At 40.2% G+C, this 18,859-nt stretch overlaps 4 protein-coding genes across 6 annotated transcripts; 1 reads left to right on the top strand and 3 right to left on the bottom strand.

The window, feature by feature from the left end:
* Positions 1–618: 618 nt before the first annotated feature.
* Positions 619–7,870, bottom strand: anks3 (ankyrin repeat and sterile alpha motif domain containing 3). 2 transcript variants are annotated; one of them, XM_067577365.1, is made up of 16 exons: positions 7,759–7,870; positions 7,240–7,441; positions 6,637–6,835; positions 5,869–5,990; positions 5,697–5,778; positions 5,393–5,510; positions 5,148–5,297; positions 4,760–4,885; positions 4,480–4,595; positions 4,228–4,395; positions 3,971–4,095; positions 3,718–3,859; positions 3,327–3,600; positions 3,153–3,224; positions 2,969–3,062; positions 619–2,881 (listed from the first exon to the last, which is right to left on the bottom strand). In XM_067577365.1, exons 2-15 carry the CDS (start codon positions 7,404–7,406, stop codon positions 2,980–2,982), a joined length of 1,944 nt encoding a protein of 647 aa, XP_067433466.1. In that variant the 5' UTR covers positions 7,407–7,441; positions 7,759–7,870; the 3' UTR covers positions 619–2,881; positions 2,969–2,979. The 2 variants fall into 2 exon arrangements, with proteins under 2 accessions (XP_067433466.1, XP_067433467.1); XM_067577366.1 differs by having other exon boundaries at positions 7,240–7,425; positions 7,759–7,852.
* A 1,031-nt stretch (positions 7,871–8,901) lies between these two features.
* Positions 8,902–11,052, bottom strand: c20h8orf33 (chromosome 20 C8orf33 homolog). The gene is made up of 5 exons (XM_067577378.1): positions 10,866–11,052; positions 10,130–10,566; positions 9,951–10,041; positions 9,419–9,565; positions 8,902–9,328 (listed from the first exon to the last, which is right to left on the bottom strand). Exons 1-5 carry the CDS (start codon positions 10,891–10,893, stop codon positions 9,120–9,122), a joined length of 912 nt encoding a protein of 303 aa, XP_067433479.1. The 5' UTR covers positions 10,894–11,052; the 3' UTR covers positions 8,902–9,119.
* A 1,026-nt stretch (positions 11,053–12,078) lies between these two features.
* h3f3d (H3 histone, family 3D) lies at positions 12,079–14,076 on the top strand. The gene is made up of 4 exons (XM_067577383.1): positions 12,079–12,196; positions 12,978–13,120; positions 13,314–13,467; positions 13,606–14,076. Exons 2-4 carry the CDS (start codon positions 12,993–12,995, stop codon positions 13,732–13,734), a joined length of 411 nt encoding a protein of 136 aa, XP_067433484.1. The 5' UTR covers positions 12,079–12,196; positions 12,978–12,992; the 3' UTR covers positions 13,735–14,076.
* Positions 14,077–14,658: 582 nt separating this feature from the next.
* Positions 14,659–18,257, bottom strand: uqcc4 (ubiquinol-cytochrome c reductase complex assembly factor 4). 2 transcript variants are annotated; one of them, XM_067577381.1, is made up of 2 exons: positions 18,033–18,257; positions 14,659–15,254 (listed from the first exon to the last, which is right to left on the bottom strand). In XM_067577381.1, exons 1-2 carry the CDS (start codon positions 18,122–18,124, stop codon positions 14,915–14,917), a joined length of 432 nt encoding a protein of 143 aa, XP_067433482.1. In that variant the 5' UTR covers positions 18,125–18,257; the 3' UTR covers positions 14,659–14,914. The 2 variants fall into 2 exon arrangements, with proteins under 2 accessions (XP_067433482.1, XP_067433483.1); XM_067577382.1 differs by having other exon boundaries at positions 14,659–15,251; positions 18,033–18,255.
* Between the last annotated feature and the right edge of the window lie 602 nt (positions 18,258–18,859).

An 18,859-nucleotide genomic window follows, 5' to 3' on the forward strand; every position in this document is an offset into this window, starting at 1 on the left:
CAGTAAACGCATCGTGACTGAATCCAGGTCAATTGAATTTACACTGAGCCTTACATTCATGCACATATTCACAACTGGCAGCTGCCCGGTGCATCCAGTCTTCTGTCGTCTTCTGAGCAGTCCCAGTGGAGCAGTACTGGTAGAAAGTCTTGCTCGAGGATACCTCAGTGAGAAGAGAGAACACAACTTGTTCATTTTCCCCAAACACATTTTACTCTCATGGGCTCAGAAATCATAACTGGCAACCTGCCAACATGTCTAGCCTCTAGACCAGCAGCTAGACACAACATGTGTGCTGCTTGTAGTAACAGCGATTTGCTTGTCATATTTGTGGTGAGACAGACAACAGCTAAATGTAGAAGCCAACAGTCATCCTACTCTGGAGACCAGTTCTGTCCAGATAAACCTCAACAGAACAAGCTCTGTGTTGGGATTTCATCAGTACTGTGCAGCCTGATGGCAACTGGATGGATAATTTTACAATCTGGTTGTCAGTTTCACTGGCAGACTTTTACACGAGATGTGTAAATTATCACTGAGAGGTGCAAAATGTTTCATCAGTCCAGTCTCACTTTCAACACTGATTGTGTTTATTTGGGCACAGATGCCACTCAGCATCTCATGTGTTTGTAAATCAGCAACAGATGATACAGATTATAATCCTCTGGCACCTGGACAGTCAACACTGAAATTCATCTTTGTTTTAGTGACACATATTCATCCTGTATACTGGTGCTTTCAGATTTCAGAATGGATGTTAAGTTAGAAAATTATAACCCTACAAAGCGGCACAGTCGTAAAAACTTCAAATTTCAAAGCTCAAATGAGTGATATTCCCTCAATATTGAACAGGACACAAACTAAAATGCTAATCTGAAAGAAAAGATCAAGACTTTGTCACTTGTTCCTCATCATCCCTTATGTCTTATTTATATAAAATGACAGCAGTAATCATCCCTAGAAGTATAGTTATTAATATAGTCATTTATACACTTGCAGTTGTCCTGTCAATCATAAGTACAGAGCAGTGATGTATGAGCTGGGCGGAGTATGTGCCCATTTAAAGACCTGCAGGCCTGAGGCGGGTTTATCTGGATCAGCTGCGATAGCTAAAGTCAGCCAACATCCGTATCATGCCAAGGCTGTTACTGAGCAGCGACTGTCATCACATCGATTTACAGCCAAGGCTCCGGGCGTAATGGAGCATTTTCAGATGTACTCCACGTGAGGACATCCCAACAATCGGGAGGGGAATCCCTGACCCCAGGCTCAGTCTGCACAGTTACTACCATGTGGTGTTAGAGGATTAAATATTGACCAAACCCATAGAGTGAGACTCATCTGAACCACATGATTAGATCAAACATCCCTGGAGTGTCAAGGAATCACACACACTCTTAATATCATTCATAAATCTCCACACGTGTCAAGTGATCTAATGCAGAGCCCAATGAGCAAGTAAAAAATAAAGCATTTATAAATGTTAAACTAAACCGAAGTGTTGCCCACTGCTGCACTTAAGCTCCAACAATGGATATTAATTCTTATACAAGATTCATGTTTTAATTTTATACTTTTATTTAAGTTTTTACTTCTCAAACCTTCAAATATCACTTCCAAAAAATTAACAGATTTCTGGGTTCCCATTTAAGGTCCTGGAAATGGTTTCTGGTCAACTCTTTGATGTGAAGACAGGCTAAGACATATTTCAATCTAGTTTTCTTGAACACTACTGAAACAGTTCTTCCCACCATCGGTAAAGCGGTCCTAATTCATGTTGATGCAACAGTGGAGCTCATGTTGGAATCGCTCTTCATATAATTATGCTATGAATGTTTTTACACTAAATCATAGTGCATTTAGAAATCCTGAAATTATTGACACATTTTCTGTCTGTTTTTGTCATGTGATCATCTATTTGTGGTTAAAATCAAAATTAACAAAAAGTTGTTTTTTTAACAATCTGCTGCTTTAATGTCTGATAACGACCTGAAATACATTCAAATTTAAGACAAATGAACTGTTGTGTATCTTTCGATTTAAAACAAATAGAAAATGTTGGTTTTGCTCATCATTATCAACCATTGCGAATCAGGAAACAAGGTTTTAATTCAGGTGGGAATAACAACTGGGAATGCTTAAGTTTTGCTCTGAAATTGTGGCCAATAATCTGAGATTAAAATACTTTATTTTTAATCATAACTCTGCATTTACATGTGTGAATGTCCACAGAATTAAAGGATAAAGAAGACCTGGCTGTAAAAGAAAAACTGACAGGGTTCAGACATTTCTCTTATCTGGATTCCTCAACTTTTCAAAATGCATTCAGCAGGACATTTTCAAACCTATTAACAGCATACAAATAAGATTTCATTCAAATCATAAAGTAGAGCTCAGCAGAACTTATTTTAACTACGCAGACTACTACACTACTGTTAAGAAGCGTACCTCTTTATCTTGTGGTGTGAACATAATTTAAACCGTATTTCATATCAGAAGAGAGTACAGTTTTGTAGAAACACTTCACAGTATTACAGCCTCTGATCCACAGTAGAGAGCTGCGCCGATCAGTCCCTCCTCCTCCTCCTCCTCCTCCTCTCTGTGCATTTTCACAACGCAGCTACAGGAGTCCAGTACACACCAGCACAAGCATTTGAGGGTCAGATACCCTTCCTGCCTGCTTGTCGTTTCCCTGCAGCAGCTGCCGTTGCCTCTGGCGAGCTCTGGTCCATCAGCCAATCCCCGAAGAGCAGCTGGTCAGCCGCTTCACTCCCCGAGCTGTTCTGGTCCGGCAGGGCTGGCCTTGTCTTCGGCCTTCTCCCATTTCATTGAGATTGTTCAGGGTGGTAAACTCACCCTCCGTCAACATTAGCAGAAGCCCCTAAAAAAAAAGACAAAGACAGGAAGTTAGAAGAACACCTCTTCAGCACCTGCTATGTGAATCTCATCAGTTTCTTGTCTTACTCACCTTGTAAATTGTTAAGGCCTTTCCCAGCTATCTGAGACTTTTTCGGGGGCACTCAGTCGCCTCAGACTCTGAAGTACAGTTTGCATTGTCCCTGCTGTTGTGATGAAACAACCAGACACAAATGTTAGGAGACTCCACTGATGACACAATACCACTTTAACCACTGAGTATTAAACAGTCTTACCCAGTTCTTCTTGATAGGAATCCAACTTCTTCATTAGCTCTACAACACTGGAGCGAGTCGGGACCCCCACAGCTACAAAGAGAAGTAAAGTCACATTTACTTTACGTTTTTTTTTTTTTTTTTAACTGCAAAATGTAAAAAAATGTGTCTTCGGCACAGGACACCTTGACTCACCATTAACACCGGTGTCACCTTTTGTTTTATCTTCCACAGCAGTACAAAAGCTACCGTTCCCGTCAGCGGGGAGACAGGAGAGCAGTTCAGAGCGGCAGGCTCTGGCATTGGTCAGCGTGGCGTTCATTTCCTGGGCCAGCCGGTGGTTCTCCACCAGCTCAGTGTGGACCCTCCTCCATGCCATCTTGTCCTCCATGAGACATCCCTCCATCACAGTACGCAGCTCCTTCTCCTGAGACACCTGGCTCTGCAGGCTCTCCACCTCCTCACAGCGCTACACGGGCAGAGAGAATGACAGGTAAGTGTCAACTGTGTGTAAAAGGTTTCAAGTTGAGTCTAGAAAATCAGAAATTATGTGAGGTTACGGTGAGTATATCAGCCTTGTAGTTACTTTGTGTAGCTGGATGGCCATCTCCTGCATCTCAGCCTCCAGCTGGTCAGCGTACGCCTGCTCAAGAGCATCGCTGGGAGGTCGAGCGCTGCTATGCCACCTTGCAATAGCTGAGGTCATCTTTCGCTTTGGTCCAAACAATCTGGAGAGTCAGCAACAGACTCAATGTTTTATGTCCTATAAAATGGATTTGCAAGGTTTTCAAAATGTATGTGCTGTGGTTAATGTGAAAGAAGGGTCTGAAGTCTCTTACGTGATCCCTATTTCTTTGAGGTCATTCTCTGTCAGGGTGAGAAATATCCGCAGGTCAATGTCTTGCTCCTCGAGTAAGGGCAGATACTTGGAGAAGCCAATTTGCTCCAAGAACTCTGACAGATCCTATAGAAATGAAAGATTTTAGGTCTGGTCCAGAACCCAGTAAAGTCCAGAATAAACTGATCCTCAGAAAAACCCACACACAAACACATTTTGTGAAATGAGCACTGAAAAACAGTGCAAACACAGACATGCCTTTGGACCAGAGTAGGAGGGCGGAGGAATAACAACATGTGACCGCATCCCACCGTTCCCTGTGCCACTGGTGTGAGCCGCATCGTTGCTTCCGTGGCGACTCTTGCCTTTTGAGTGATGACCTTTATTTACTCTGCGAGAGCTGCTTTTTTTGCTCTGGTCAGAGTCCTGGTAGAGGAAGGGACATGTGTCTGTTACTGCAATAAAAAAATGTGGCATTTATCTCTAAAAAAGAAACTTCTGTGTGTTTACCTCGTTACTCTCCACAGAGCCTTCCCAATTAACGGCAATCCCATGAGGCAGGCCTTCACTGCTGCTACTGCTGCTCCTCATGGTGGGCATGTCATTGTCAAAGAACGGACTGTCGTCTGCAGCGGTATCACAACAAATATTTAATTGCTTTGGCAGACGCCCAGAGCAACTGCTGTCAGAGGATTTCTACAATCTCCCATCCTACTTTACTTTAATCACTGATCACACAAAATGCAGCATTTCTGGTGGTTCCTTTCTTCCAAAGAGATACTACTCTCACCTCTGCTGCTGTTGCTCTGGCCGTCCAGCTCGTTGATGGGTGAGGTCACGTCACGATAGCAGATATCCTCACTCTGTTCTCCGATATCACGGAAGGTCATGTAGCCCGGCGGCACGGCAGGAGGCTCTGTGAGGAGTGATATTGAGAAGTTGAATGCTGTACCAGAATAGATATCTCTGCTTTACTACAAATACAGTGTCTATCCTGATTTTTCTGTGACATTCTCTATAATTTGTGTGTCAGTCAATCTGCTTCATGCACAAACTGATTTTATTCCCTTTTTTAGAAGCTGAATCTTTTTGCGTAATTTGACTGAACAACTAGAACAATCACACTGGTATGGCCACAGGTTGGCAGATCTAAGACCAGATATCTTATATGACACTACCACACAGTTTGCCGGGGCCTCCTACTCGGAACTTGGCGATGGCCTGGGGCCCATCATGGATGCTAGCGCCTTTAGCTCGGTTACGACTCGGCCTTATCCTCGGTGGTGCGCTGTCCGAGTCCTCGGAGGAGCTCAGGTCTTCAAAGGGTCCTGACAAGTTGGATCACACACACAAAATACACATGAGAAGAAAAAAAAAGACAAGGAAAGAATTGTTAAAGAAAGAGGGAAGTTAAAACAATTACCTGCTTTGAACCTTGGAGAACGTGAGTCAATGAGGCTGACGATCTTGGTGTAGCCGTACATCATGGCTAGGGCACGTGCAGTCTCTCCTTTAGCATTGCGGTCATCGACTTTAACTTTCTGTAAGTGTATGAAACAAAACAGACATCAGGATCAGAAGAATCTGTGTCAGCAGGACAATGAGCTTCGTCTGTGCTGCAATATCATCACCCATTCTTAGTGGTGTACAAGTCATTTTGTGTACATTTCCCGGTGGTGTAGCTCAACAACATGAACAGTAAAGTTTGTGGATGGTCATTTACTCACATGATCAAGCAGGTACTGAACAATGATTTCATGTCCAGAAGCAGCAGCCTCCATCAGAGGAGTGAAACCAGACCCTGGCTCCCTGTGGATGAGAGAAAAAGCAATAAAAAAGCTCAATATGTGAATCTGAAAGTATTGCTGTATGTGTGTGAGGATGAACAAAGACACTCACTTCACGTTGGCATCTGCATTGTTATCCAGCAGGAACTTCACCATCTGCTGGTGACCTGTGCTCGTACAGTGGAACAGAGCGGTCCAGCCTCGAGAGTCCTTCAGCTCCAGCTCAGCACCTTGCTTTTGGGGCAAGAATAAAAAAGCCTTCCATACTCTGAAACAACTAAGAGTTAAAAAAATAGAACCTGATCAAGAAGACAACACAAACATCATCCTACCATCCCTGTTATAATGCTGAAATTTCAGCCTGCAAATTTGTTAGATCTAGATTTTTTCTGAACACTTAAATTTGAGCGTCAAAGGTTTTCAGCTGATACAAAATACAGCTGCTTCGATCAGATTCAAGCAAGTTTTAGATCCTAACTAGATATGACCTAAAGCTACTCATACAAACATAAAATACTCTACAAGCTTGCACGATGCCACTGTTAATTCTCCTCCACACATTTAAGGATCACACTGTCGCGGATTTTGAAAAGGACACAGCTAGTTTTTAGATCCAACTTCCGAGCATGTGTCTTTCATTCATTTAGCAGTATGAAAATCAGTGATGTGATGTGAACACTAATTGGAGATACTGTAAGTAATCCCACCACCAGAGTTAACATGTTGTCTTTTTTTTTTTGTTAAAATGATGCTGCTGTGAGATATTCCAACAATATGTGAATTTTCGTTCAGGAATAAAACTGATTTGAACACACGTCCTGCTTGAAGTTCTGCACACACCAACAGAGCACAGCAAGAATATTTCAGGGTTGATTTGTACCTGAAGCAGAAAGTATGCAATACTTTCATTTCCACAGCTCGCTGCCAGCATCAGGGGGGTCAGTCCTTTAGCAGTGGTGGCATTTACATTCACACCAGCCTCAAGCAGGAGATTTGCAATGTTGTCGTGACCGATGTAAGACGCGTACATTAACGGGGTCCATCCTCCAATATTCTTGCCATTCAGGTCCACCTCCCTTCTGTAAACAAACAAGATCATATGTATATAAAGTCTGTGGAGGATGATGCTCAAGTTATCTTACAATTTGGGGTTAAGAGGGAAGTTGAGGGGAAAAGTTAAGGGACATAAATAGTGATATTTAGCAGCTGGTTCTGTTTTTTCACCACTTACACAGTCTCAACACGGTCTAATGCGGTCTGGATGGGGAAGAAGGCAGTGAAATCGCCCTTTTTTCAGTTCTCACAAACAGAATAAAGGTTTCACAAATCTGAAAGTGGGTTTTAACAGCGTTAAAGCACGTTTTCATAACTGTACGTTGTGAAAAACGGAGAACCAGACTCTAAATATCGGAAACTAACTTCAGCGTCGTCTGTGGAGGAAAGAAACACATTTGATAAATCTATTCTTATTTTAGGCTCCCACTTTTTGATGCACTCCGCCACCACGTCGTACTGGCCGATGGAGCAGGCGGTGTGCAGGTCCAGAGGGACATCCAGCTCCTCGGGTCGCACCAGAGAGTCACCCAGCCACATGGAGAGACTGGCGCCCAGCTGCTCCGACTCACTGGCCTCATCACTCAACTCGGACATGTTCCGTCTCTTCTCTCACCTGAAAACAGTGATGGCTGAGCACCAAAGTTATACCTTTTATAAGACATGTCGCCTTAATACAACACAGCAAGAGTTGGTTCATTTTGTGGGGTTTAGGTTGTAGTGAACATATAAACAATGTCAAATAAAACTAGCTTCTAACTTGATGTTCCTTTAGAGAAAGTGTTAATGTATTTCTTTGCTAGCTGTAACTCCCAGATTAGCTGTTTGAGCTAGCTTTACGTTATCTTAGCGGTATCAAGTTACCTAAAAACTATGAATACAATTAATTCTTCAAATTGTCAACCTAATGTTGCACGTTGCAGTCAAATGTCAGGAGTTAAAAACTTACAGTCAACAGGTAACTTTAGCTTGTTTTCTCAGCGGTTGGTCAAAACTTTTTGTTTTGGGTGTCACACTCAACTGTGTTCGTGTTGAACCATGCCCCGCCCTTTCCGGGTCACTGTTTAACACTATGTAACACAATTTTTGTTCCTAGGTAGTGAGTGTTATTTACCAATTGTTTATCTCTAAAAAGTATAGAAAATGACTATTATTCTCTTTAAACGTTGCTTTTGTGACCTGGACAATATTTTGAAATGTTCCTGTTTCCAGTGGGAAAACATGCAAATTTACACATTTTCATTCACATAAAGTCAGAAAAAAGCAACATATGAATCAAAGTTAACATATAGTTATACTTGAGTTATACAAAAGTGACAACAAAAGATTTAGAGGCGAATTGTTTTTCGAGATTCACGATTATACTGTAAATCACTCTCATGAATCAGCCCCCAAATATAGTCTCACATCATCATATCCAGTGATTCATATGTTGTGACATTATGTTCTGACATTATGTGAATGAAAATGTGCAAATTCGCCCTTTTTCCCATTGGAAATTGTTGCATTTCTAACTATCACTGTCCTGGTCATAAAAGCAAAGTTTGAAGGGAATAATAGCCATTTTCTATACTTTTTGGGCACAAGCAATTAGGAAATAACACTTACTACCCAGGAGCAAAAAACATGTAATCACACACAGTGTCATCAAAGGGATAAGAAAGTAATAAGAAAAAAGGAAGAGAAATTGTTTCAATAAATCTTTCAAGTGAAGCTATAAAAGAGGAGAAAAACTCTTTGGTTGAACTGTTCACATCTCCTGTCCACCTTCATTTTAAGGGGTCTCAAGCCAAAAAAACAGGTTGTGAATCACTGTTATGATGAATTGTTATTGGGGACATATTTACAAAACCTTCTCTTACAGTCTGAGGCAGACAAAAACTCACCTGTGGACTCACAAAGTTACATATTAAAAGCTGCTGATGTGGAAAAATGACTGTCAACTGCACATTCAGATTGTACCAATGATGATATCTTTAAGATATACTGAACATAGTTTGTTTACTTTGGTGAAACTATATCAAACCACACTTCATTAATAACTGTTTTATGATACAATTTCATACCCTCTTACAAAAAGAACAATGCAAACAAATATACAAAATGCTTTATTTAGAAATATGGTACAAGCAATAAAGACTCTTGAATATTAGCAATGATTGTACTGGTTTCTTTCCCATTTTCTCTGGTACAGTTCCTATTTCTGTGTGCTGTTTATCACCTCCAACACACAGAATGTCCAGCACACACAGCGAGTGGCACTTCTTTTCAACATACTGCATGCAAAAAAGTTTGTCCTCGGGATACAAATCAGAGAAAATCGAAGCGAAACTCTTCCTTTGATGCAGTGAAGACAAAAGCTGACGTCTCCTCCTGAGCTTTCTGCTCTGTATCCTGGACTTCAGTTTGTTGCAGGTTCTCCTCTGAGGCTTCAGTCTGAGTGTTGACTTTGGCTCTCCGGTGGAAAACGGACTTCTTTGGGGAATCTGGCACCGCCTTGACCTGAGCTGACGCCAGTTCTGTGGGAAACGGAGAAATCAAGTCACTTCATGACACATTTTACAAGTCATTTTTAATGTTTGAATGGCTCCGCTGCAACAACTACTCACCACTCTGAATGAGTTTGAATTGCTTGCTCTTCTCTTCTTCCATTTTTTTCCTGTAATCTCCCCCCATGGTTCTCATCACCTGCCTCTTCTTGGCCAGAGGAGCTTTGGAGCTGCGCAGGGTCTTTAGGGCACGAGACGCCTCTTCTTCTGCAGGGAAAACAGATTCAAAGGCTTCACATACCTACTAACCACACCCGGTTAAGACCACATTTACACATTTTCTGCATATATACATTTTATTTGTATAATAACATTTAATCATGGGCCTTTGCAGTTACACCTGATATCAAAAAGCACGACAAAGAAACTAAAGACGAGACTGTCTGTAACCTTTTGCCAATCACACTGTGAGTCAGACCACATCTGATTGCATTAAATGCATTTAATTTTCACGTTTCCTTTTACACATAGGAAATTGTGAAGAAGAGACAGCAAGTAATTTTTTCCTCCTGATCAGATCACCCCAGAATCATTTTAGTGCCACATATAAACAAGTCTTATGCTGTGTGTGTAAGGTAAACATCACACTAACTCTGCTTCGTGGTTCCCTTCGAGGACCTCATTCCCAGTTCCAGCTGCTCGATGCACCAGTCCAGCTGTCTTTTTAGCTGCTCTTCGGCACTCTGAAAGACACAGTAGTCACATTTCATCAAATCAACTGATCAAACTGATGACCATGATTACTTTTAAAGGAAAACATTTCACACTGACCAGCTCTGCGTCTTCGCCTCTTTGACTCGCTTCAGCTGAACTTGGCTCCTGCTGTGCCTCAGTGCTATCTGAGGCTTTCTTCTTTCCAGATTTCTTCTTCTTCTTTGTTTTTGACGGTTCAGGAGGGGAGCTAACCTCCTTCAGAGCTGAGGGTTTCTCCTCTTGGTCGCAGTGTGCGACATCTGAAGCCTCTGTTGTCATCATGTCTTCTTCAGGGACAACAGCAGGAATTTGGAAGTTGAAGGCAAAAGCAGAGCCCTGTCCGGTAAAGGACACCCGGCTCGCCGCTGCTTCGATCCCGTCTGATGGAGATGATTGTTCTTGAAGTGCTGGTGAGTCTCCAGCGAAGAAGTTGAATCTGAAGGTGTTGTCGCTTCGAGTCCAGAGGGACTTCTCAGCTCTGCCCTCCACAGAAGAAGAGCTGTTTGGTTTAATATCTGTTTAAAAATGAACACATTCATGCATGCATATAAATATAAATACAGAACAAAACACAAACTTTTAAGCTTACTCTGACCTTATTATAACAAAAAATGTTTAACATTAATGAAGACAGACACCATTTTAACACAACACTGAATAGTTCATTGCAATTAAATCACATTGGGAAAATAAATTCAGACAAACTGCAACAATTAAACGACTTAAATCCACATCTTGTCCTGAAATGTAGCGTATCAAAGACCACACACTGCTGTGTAATACCTGTAATAATGTGCTTTAAGTAATAATGTACCTATAAACAGCAGCCTCTGCTCGGCCATGCTGGTTCTTCAGTGATGAAGGTTTGTTTTTAGCTGAAAGGCGACTGAACTATTTAAGAAGCCTCACTCCTCTAAAATAAAAGCTCAGCGAAATACGAGCCAGCATTTTCAAATACGTTTTATTTTCTCGGTATTTCCCTGAAATCATGTTGTTCAGAAACTTACCACCGGAGTCACTTGAGAATAAGTCCGTCTGGTAACATTGCCCTGAGCCGGTCGTTCCGCTTGGTGGTTAAACAAAAACACATAGAGGCAAACAAATTAAAAATATTAAATTAAATAGAACATTACAAATTTGAATTAAAAAAAGGAAAAAAAGGGGGAAATGTATAGATGTGGCACCAAAAGCTAAGGCGAGAAATTTAAGGAAGACAACAGTAAACAAGGTAAACAGAAGTGCATTGATTAAAAAGAAGAAGAAGAAGAAGAAGAAGCCTGTAATTAGTGTAAAAAAGTGAATAAACTACCAATATACGACGTATATACAACGTCATCAGATAAGTCAGAAATTTACCAAAAATAACTTATAGGTGACGTCACCAATTAGTCATGTGTTACTTGGGACATGTCTGAACAAAGAAACAAGCTGATTTTGTCACAGACAGGTGGTAGAGGGGCTATAGGGGTTCTTTATAGCTTGTCTGATTCACGCCACACCTTGTTGTATGGATTTAAACACCTGCCTTCTGCTGAAGACACAGTATTTTTACACTAAACCAAATTGAAGGTTTGTAACTGCATTTCCAGCAGGGTTAAGGCGCCAATATATACTATATATATATATATACCATCGGGCTATCCCCTTTTCATCAGCCCATGTGTGCATTAACCTCATATTTTCTACACCCATCACTAAATGAAGGCATCCACTTCTCCACATTACATATATTGTTCCATAAGAATGTTGCTGTTAATGAAAAAGAAAGGGGATTTGATCGGTAAGCAAAAAACATATTTTAATGGATAGTCATTTGGAAAAATTCCCAGGACACAAGCTGGCGCCATTCTTTGTCCAGAAGCGGATCCAGTTTCATGAATGAAAGCAAAGACTTTCAAACTAAGGAGCCAAAAGTAGAGTAGAGGCTCTCGTTCTCTTTCAAACGGAGGCAGTGACCCCACCTTTTTTTCTTTTACCAATCAGATTCCGTCAGGATTTGAGGATGGAGCAATCCTGAAGGCTCGTGGGCGGTACTTCAGGCTCCGCTCCTCTCAGGTTATAAATACCTCCGCCTGCTCGCTTCGGTCACAACAGTCAACAGACACGCATAGGAGAAACACATACCCAGGGAAACAAACACAAAAGGTAACGTGTGAGCGTTTATGGCTACTATTATGATTGAATACTGTTATTATGATGATGATGATTTACTACATGACATACGTTTCGATTTTCGAATTGTTAAGAAACGCTTAAATACTGTTAAAATCGTTAACCGGCGGTCCGTTGACAACAACACGGTGCGAGCGCGCCATAGCCAGTTGGCTAACACCATCTACATTTGAGGCGCTGCGTGCCATTAAAAACAGTTTTTTGGCAATAACATGTGAGTTAAGTTCAGTTATATGGTTGGATTACGAATCGGTTCAGAGGCAAAGAGTCTCTTAAAAAACAATGTAAACCTCTTGTGGTGGCTAGCTGGCGCCATTTTGCAACCGTCCACGCTAGCTTTAAATTAGCTCGCTAACAACGAGCAAAGAAACGTGTGTGTCCTCGGAGGCTTAATGGTGGCGGCGCTACCGACAGGTTTGTACTCCGGGGATGTTTAAACTAAAACTACTCCTGTGTCGACATAGGTTACACCTTTAGCTCCCTTCTGAGTAATGTCCCTTCTATTAGGGGGAGTTTCCGCTAATGTAGCCGTGTTATCTACGCGAGACGTCAGTAACTATGATTTATTGAAGATTAAAACTGTTTAAATGCATTATTGAGGATGTGACTCATACCTTAGTGTCGTCAGTAAAACTGCTACAGTGTATACTTAACTAAAGCGGTCTGTCGGCCCCAGGAAAGGGTAATACCGAGGACAGTGGGTAATGAAGTGTAATTCGTTGTTAACCTAGTCTTTTGTTTGTTTTTTTTCCAGACCTGCAAGTGAAGTATGGCTCGTACCAAGCAGACCGCTCGTAAATCCACCGGAGGAAAGGCGCCTAGGAAGCAGCTGGCCACCAAAGCTGCCAGGAAAAGCGCGCCCTCCACCGGCGGAGTGAAGAAGCCCCACAGATACAGGTACACATGTTCACAAGTGCTCACATTTCTCTCTAAGTGGTGCAAAGATGTTGCTACAAACACTTATCAAGACTGCTGTACATTTTTGGTGTGGTGTAGATTTCTCCGTTTTCTCTTTTTTTAACGTTGCACTAAAAACAGTGGATATTTGTTTGGGGGTCTTAACATGGCAGCATGTGATTTGGTGTTGTAGGCCAGGTACTGTCGCTCTGCGTGAGATCCGTCGGTACCAGAAGTCCACTGAGCTGCTCATCAGGAAGCTGCCTTTCCAGCGTCTTGTCAGGGAAATTGCTCAGGATTTCAAGACAGACCTGCGTTTCCAGAGTGCAGCAATTGGCGCTCTGCAGGTGAGATGGCATTATCTATTTTTTTTTTATTTTATTTTTTTTAAATGATTGGATGGTTTACTGAGTTGAATTTGGTTCTGCTCTGATAAATTGTTGTTGAAGTATAACTTTTTTTTTTTCCCCTTTTCCCCGATGTAGGAAGCCAGTGAGGCATACTTGGTCGGACTGTTTGAGGACACCAACCTGTGCGCTATTCACGCAAAGAGGGTTACCATCATGCCTAAGGACATTCAACTGGCCAGGCGAATCAGAGGAGAGCGTGCATAAATGATTGGATTTTCTTTTTAGTGGGGGGGTGGGTGGGATGGACTGACTGGGGTTTGTTTTGTAAATCTTGAACTATTACCAGCATGTGTACCACCTAATTTGTCATTTATTTTAGGCATGGATTTTGTTTTTTTTACTTGTTAATTTCAATTCATTTCACTCTTTACTTCATCTGTCCTATTCACTGTAGAATAGAGCTTCATATCTGTGTAAATGCTGAAAAACAAATGTTCCACTGTCTTTCTCAGGTTTGCAAATCTATTTTAGAATCTGTACCTTTTTAATCCTGTGTGCATGTCATAGGGTTTCTTGTGCTGTAAATAAACTATCCGCTACCTCAAATTCTGTAATTCTTGTAATTTTTCTGGGGTAGGTGTGTGGACTTCTAAATTTTTTATTTTTTTATGGGAAGGTAACAAGAGCAAATGCCTGAAGAGCTCCTCTTTTACACCAAGATAACATTTAGATTTAAGAGTTACAAGTTACCTTTGTGATGTCATTTGGGTTATTTCAGCTTTGAGACTTCACCTTTTGTAATAGAAAGCATGTTTTCCAAAAGATGCCAAAGACATACTTGCCAGATGGGGAGGGTCAATGAAAGCGTTTTGAGTTCTATTCTGCCAATTTGACTTGACTAAAAGAGCGCAACTTTTCAGTTGATTAGTCCAACTTTAATGTGAAGTGCAGTATTAAATTACTACAGTACAGTTGATTTAACTAACCTGTAAATTGTGCTTTGATTGCAGAGTTAATCAGACAATGTGAAAAATGTTGTGAAGTTGGATGAGTAGTTAAAGGTTTACACTGAGAAACCAGCAGAACTTGAATTAAATACTCACTACAGTAATCACTGACTTATTCACACTGAGACAAAAGTACAGCAATTATACTGTATGAAGGCTGAATAAATGCAAGTCAAGTGGCTCCAACAAAGTCATTTTAATTCACATGTTCTGGTCAAAAAAAATTTGAAAAGGCAAAGCACGGTCAGACAATCGAATTCATTTTTTTTGATTAAAAAAAAAGTTTCTGTAGCACTGGACGGCATCACTACACACCACACCTTCAGCGCTGATAAGCAGGATAATTTGATGCAACAGCCTGTCATACTGCAGACTATTAGAAACACATCTGACAATAAATATAACCTAAAAAATATACATCTCGAGTCCCACAGCTGTTAACTCGGTTTATCTTCGGCTTGCTCCTCCTCTTCATCTGGAAGCAATCCCGGTAAATGCTCATACAGATCTTTCTCCAGCTGTCCATCAATGCGCGTCTCTCCTCTCAGTGCGCACCACAAAAGGAAGCAAATGCCAAACAGGCTGAAGGGGAGGACGTCCCACCCACGCCGCTTAAACTGGCTCCCCATGGTGCGGTCTACTTTCCAGGTCCTGTGACTGGCTTTACTGGTGGAGAACTTGATGGGCTCATTATTCACCTCTTCGTTGTTGCTGGGTCTTTTGGACCGGGCCAGCCTCTGACAGCTCAGCGTTAGGGACCGCACACTGTTCACTCTGCTGACAAGACAAGAATCAATTCAGTACTTTGAAGACTTTACATTACATAAAAACAATACATATAATTACTATATAAAACAAAGTATTTTGATCTGATATTTAAAACTCAAATATTGATATTGGCCAAAAAAATAATTAGTATCTATCTAGTCAACTAATTTTCATAATAATTTTATAATCAGTGGTGAAAGAAGTACTCAGATTGATGAGTAAAAGTATCAATACCACAGTGTAAAAATACTTAATTATAAAGTCCAGCATTTAAAATCCTCCTTAAGTTAAAGTATAGAAGTATTACCAGCTAAATATATTTAAAGCACTAAAGAGGCAAGAGCAAGAGGGTGACTGATAAATTAAGTAGCATTTTAGTTTGAAGTGTTTTACAAAAGGGTCACAACAGAAATCTGAGAGGTCATGAGATGATAGTTTGGGTAGGAAAGTAGTTCTGCTACTGATTTTAATTTCATCTTTCATAACTTTTCTTTAATCTTTGCATTTTTGTGAAATATTGGAGAGTTTTACCTCAAACAGTTATTTATTTGAAACTATGTGAGGGGAAATGTCTCTTTGGTGGGACTGCCGGCAACCATGACAAGGAGACATAACTACACACTGATTTTTTGTTAGAGGCCACAAGCCAAAAAGTTTGGGAACCACTGGTTTAATCTTGAACAATGTGCTGTTATTTATAAACTCATCATTATGTTATTTTATGTAAAATTCAATCTAAAAATAACTAGTAACCAAAACTGTAAAATAAATATCATGGAGTAGAAAGTACAATACAACCCTCTGAAATGGAGTGGTGTAGTAGTATCAAGTAGCATAAAGTGAAAATACTTCAGTTTAACTCAACTCAACTTTACTCAAGTAAAGTACAAGTTCTTATACTTAAGTACAGGACTTGAGTACCACTGTTTACACCTTTAATTGATGCCCCCTGAAGCTGATGTGGCTGTAGAAACAGTGATGATGCCATCAGACAAATCATTCGACTGAATTATCATAAAAAACCACCGCAAAGAGACAATAGCAGCACCTTTAGTTACTGTACTGTAACTCGGCTACACCAGTAAACACAGTATGCGATTGAAACTAATGATGGAATATCTCAAACAAAAAACTCGTCAAGCGGTTCACTAAATGCGTCATCTGATGACATCATCAGGTCCTACAGGAAATGACTCAGTTTGTAGCGACCACAAACTTGCCGTTCTACTGTTGCAATACTCAGGACCGACTTATGTAGACCTGTTAGAAACCTGTTCTCTTATTTTTACTAGTTTTTGGGGTTTTTTTTTTTTAAATATATGATTCTATTTTTTTGGTAATCGTATTTTGTTCTGTGCCCTTTTAGAAATTTGTTTTTTGAGATGTTTGTGTATTACTTGTGCGTAGTGTGTATTTCAATATTTGGCCAATAACATTTGAGGGGAAAAAAGTCTGTATGTACTGGCTATGCTGATTTGGTCACTAGAATAACATGTTATGGCCTGATTAGATGTGCAATACTTTATAAATAGGAACATGGGTACTAATATAGCCTATTTGATGCGATGTTATATTTTGTGTCAGTGGGTTGGAAACAATATCAGCTATACAATTCAGCTACTAATCATTCTTGGTAAATTCCACATCCGGAAATCTAAACGGTCTGGCTCCAAACCTGTTTTCATCAGTTTACTGTGAAAACCAAAAAAGCTCAGAAAACTTTCAATAATTTAGAGGAAGTAGATTTCATTTGAACTCTAAAAGGACTCACAATAAACTTTGGACTCCTCTGGCTTGTACGTTGTAATTTTTTTTTTTTTTTTCTTTTAACTGTTGTTGTATCTCTTTGTTGTAAATAAAGTTTTGGAGGGAAAAAGTGCATTTGCTTTGAGTGATAATCCACATGTAGTAACAGCTTGTCATGAAAAAACATTTTAGCTAAATACTGGACTATGGCAGCCCAGTCTATGATGTCCTCAGTATGTTACCCAACCAGTCATGTAATGACAGGTTTAGCTTCATTGTTGCTGGTGTTTTGCAGAAATCTGTGACCTTCACATTCAGTGAAGCTACCAGATAAACTGAAGGACAAACACTGATGGGATGACCACATTTGTGTGTGAAGTGTTACTACACTATCTACTATCTTAATACTATGAAAGCACATTTGTTACAGTATGTGACCGTGATTAAAACAGAGCTGTAATTTCGTATTAGGTAACAAAATATAATGGGTGGAAGAAAAGCACAATTATTTAAGTCCCCCTTCACTCAAAAATGTGTTTTTCTTCTTGTTATGTTTTAACATTCGTCAACTGAAAGTGGAAAGTTTCTTTGTGCTCATTAAAAATCTGATTTTAAGTGTTGGGCCAACAAGCATAATTTGTGACATCACAACTAGTTTGGTCCAATATTGCAGTGTGATGAGGAATCTTGAAGCTTCCAGTGCATTAACAGTGATACTGGACTTTACAGTGAAGTAGGAGACATCTTGTATCCAGCAGTTAAACGTCTATGAGGAAATATATTGACATATTTATAGATTCATGAATTTTTAATGAGGGAGAAGCCAAGATGCCATTTTACGGATCTTTAAGTGCTAATTATACTTTTATTTCTGGAAAAACAATATCAGACACACATTATTGTGGCAAGCATAGTATTTTTAAGTCTTAAAACGTGAGTGGAAGGGATCTTTACAGGTAAAACCGTGTCAGTGAGCCACAACCACAGTTACAGAGGCGGCATGCTTCAACCAGCACATCACAGATTTATATATACACTCACCTAACGGTCGTCGTGACGTCTTTAACGAATATCCGTCGACTGAGAGCGACTCGAGTCAGACCCGCAAAAACTCGTCCTGTTGTTGTAGACATGTCGGACAACTGGTCATCTTAGGACACACGTCGTTAGGTCAAAATGAAGCTGGAGGTTTGCTTATCAAACGTTCTCTGGTTAGGTCATGTAACACATCTTTGAGCAACCGTGAATTCCTTCCGGTGCACATCATCTACTCAACACTGGTTCCGACGATAGATGGTTCCCACCTTGTCACTAAAATCCACTGAAACTGTGCCTAATTTATTTTGGGATTGTTACAATACTAAAAGATTGTGGCATGAGGTTTCTAAGTTTATTAATGTTACATTTATGGCTGATTTTTCTTTCTTGTAAAAACATGTTCTGTTTGGTTCTTTAAGCTACAACAGAAAGAATACGAAACAAGCTTACATCATCAATCTTATTATTTTAGTTTAGTTTCATATTCATTAGTGTAAGTTTGCCAACTAAACCCCCCCCCCCCGGCATTTTGTTCACAAGAATGTATGTTCATTCATGTTCATTCATGTTCTCAATAAAGTTTTAATAATTTTAAAAAAACAGCAACTTGTCACTTAAATGTGTCACTAGAGTATGTCACAAAATGTATCATGTCTTGCTGTTACATCCAAATATGACTATTAGATTAAAGATTAAAGTCGCCACAATAGCATATATGTGAAGATTTTCCAATAAACAATAACAAATAATTCGACCAAACATTTAGTAGCTGTTCTGGAGCTTTTAATCATATCGCATGACCCTCATTAGCAGAGGGAGTTTGCACAATT

The sequence above is a fragment of the Thunnus thynnus genome, chromosome 20 (genome assembly GCF_963924715.1).
Source record: "Thunnus thynnus chromosome 20, fThuThy2.1, whole genome shotgun sequence".
NCBI classification, from domain to species: domain Eukaryota; kingdom Metazoa; phylum Chordata; class Actinopteri; order Scombriformes; family Scombridae; genus Thunnus; species Thunnus thynnus.

Bases quoted from the DNA above. Each gene is read 5' to 3' on its own strand.
- anks3 (XM_067577365.1), bottom strand. From the start codon at position 7,406: ATGTCCGAGTTGAGTGATGAGGCCAGTGAGTCGGAGCAGCTGGGCGCC. The intron at 5,779-5,868 runs GTGAGTGTCTTT...TCTCATCCACAG, and splicing joins AATGCAGATGCCAACGTGAA to GGAGCCAGGGTCTGGTTTCA. The intron at 3,225-3,326 runs GTGAGTCAAGGT...TTCTCTTTGTAG, and splicing joins AGGTGACACCGGTGTTAATG to CTGTGGGGGTCCCGACTCGC.
- c20h8orf33 (XM_067577378.1), bottom strand. From the start codon at position 10,893: ATGGCCGAGCAGAGGCTGCTGTTTATAG. The intron at 10,042-10,129 runs GTCAGTGTGAAA...TGTGTCTTTCAG, and splicing joins GAGGCGAAGACGCAGAGCTG to AGTGCCGAAGAGCAGCTAAA. The intron at 9,329-9,418 runs GTGAGTAGTTGT...CGTTTCCCACAG, and splicing joins ATTCAAACTCATTCAGAGTG to AACTGGCGTCAGCTCAGGTC.
- h3f3d (XM_067577383.1), top strand. From the start codon at position 12,993: ATGGCTCGTACCAAGCAGACCGCTCGTAAATCCACCGGAGGAAAGGCG. The intron at 13,121-13,313 runs GTACACATGTTC...TTGGTGTTGTAG, and splicing joins AAGAAGCCCCACAGATACAG to GCCAGGTACTGTCGCTCTGC. The intron at 13,468-13,605 runs GTGAGATGGCAT...TCCCCGATGTAG, and splicing joins CAGCAATTGGCGCTCTGCAG to GAAGCCAGTGAGGCATACTT.
- uqcc4 (XM_067577381.1), bottom strand. From the start codon at position 18,124: ATGTCTACAACAACAGGACGAGTTTTTGCGGGTCTGACTCGAGTCGCT. The intron at 15,255-18,032 runs GTGAGTGTATAT...TTGTCTTGTCAG, and splicing joins GACGTCACGACGACCGTTAG to CAGAGTGAACAGTGTGCGGT.